We start from the raw sequence: 1,354 nt of genomic DNA, 5'->3' as shown, positions 1-1,354 counted from the left end.
ACATGGCCTCCACATTCTTACGCCAGTCAGTCACCTCTTCTTTCTATCAATGGGACAAATAGATAAAAATAGGTTTAGAATGAGCTTTGATTTATTTAAATGACAAATGAATGAAAATATAATGCCAAAAGACTAAAAAACAGAGATAGAATGCATTACCTTCTCCTCTTCTTTCTTTACTGTCTTCAGGTTGGCTTTGAAATCTGACTTTGCTGACATTTTGAATTCAGTCAGCGCATCGAGCTTGGCATCATGTGACTTCTTAACCTTCTTCAGTTTGGTTCGTTGCTTTGTACCCTTCATTTCCCAAATCTTCTGGGTCAAGGACTGGATCTGAAATGGACCACAATGATGGTAACTTGTGAAACAATTGTTTGTCAGATGTCAGTTTTGCATTTTATTCATTTGAGAGCAGTGTTGTAAAAATAATAGAAAAAAAATAAATTAGAGAAAAAAATTACATAAAAAACTAACTTAAACTTAAAAAGCTTAAATCTAAACTAGAAATGTTGCCTCCGCAACTAACTGAAATAAATAAGTTTAAGTGAAAATTCTAAAATTACAAAAACTGAAATCAAAATAAATTAAAGTTTATAATAATAATAATAATAATAATAATTGGCAAAAGAATATAAAATTACCAAAACTTAAACTAAAATTAAAACAAAAAACAAACAAAAAAATATATAAAAATAAAAGCTAATTCAAAATACTGATAAATACTGTAATAGTATATAAATAATACTAAATTATCACTGTTTGAAAGACATTGTGCAGGCACTTAATTATTTTCATGTTCCCTGCGATTAAAACCCATAACCCTATCATCGTTAATGTCACTAACAACAGTGAGGTTACGGGTTTGAATCCCAGTTCGAATACTAATGACATGCTTTATTTACTAGAACTACGGGATCACTTGTTAACATATGTATTATATATGTATAAACTACTACTTAATCTTTCGTTTGTCTTTCAAAAAGTGATGCATCAACACAAAACCATACCTCTTTTTCATTTTTAGCCACTTTCATTTCAAGATCATAACAAGCCTCGTCAACGATATCAATCTTGCGGTGAAGCTCTTTGCATAGTTCCTGAAAAAAAAACATTAAAGACATTCTGTATATTTATTTCTGCATGTTGTTGGTGCAGAAATATTTATTCATGAAAATACCTGGAGCTCCTTTGCAGACAGACCAGATAGGTTGAGAGGAGGAACCCTCTCATTAAGAGCATCCTCCCTCTCTCTTTTGTTCTGCTCTATTTCAGCTGCCAGCATAGACGTGGCTGCCTTCAATAATGTGCTCTGTAATGCAACAGCACTGATGTGACTATAAAGTTCCAGCAGATT

The 1,354-nt window shown here is 31.9% G+C and overlaps 1 protein-coding gene across 1 annotated transcript; it reads right to left on the bottom strand.

Annotated features, from left to right (window-relative positions):
* Window positions 1–4: 4 nt before the first annotated feature.
* Window positions 5–1,351, bottom strand: LOC107580633 (troponin I, fast skeletal muscle-like; the record flags this gene model as incomplete). Its single annotated transcript, XM_016266305.1, has 4 exons — window positions 5–43; window positions 160–333; window positions 1,008–1,097; window positions 1,178–1,351. Coding segments are annotated over 4 exons (477 nt in total), but the record flags the coding sequence as incomplete, so codon positions are not given.
* Between the last annotated feature and the right edge of the window lie 3 nt (window positions 1,352–1,354).

This window comes from Sinocyclocheilus grahami, unplaced genomic scaffold (assembly GCF_001515645.1).
Source record: "Sinocyclocheilus grahami isolate Dianchi unplaced genomic scaffold, SAMN03320097.WGS_v1.1 scaffold38109.1, whole genome shotgun sequence".
NCBI classification, from domain to species: Eukaryota; Metazoa; Chordata; class Actinopteri; order Cypriniformes; family Cyprinidae; genus Sinocyclocheilus; species Sinocyclocheilus grahami.
Note: the sequence above shows the minus strand (reverse complement) of the source record. Positions and strands in the feature narration are given on the sequence as shown.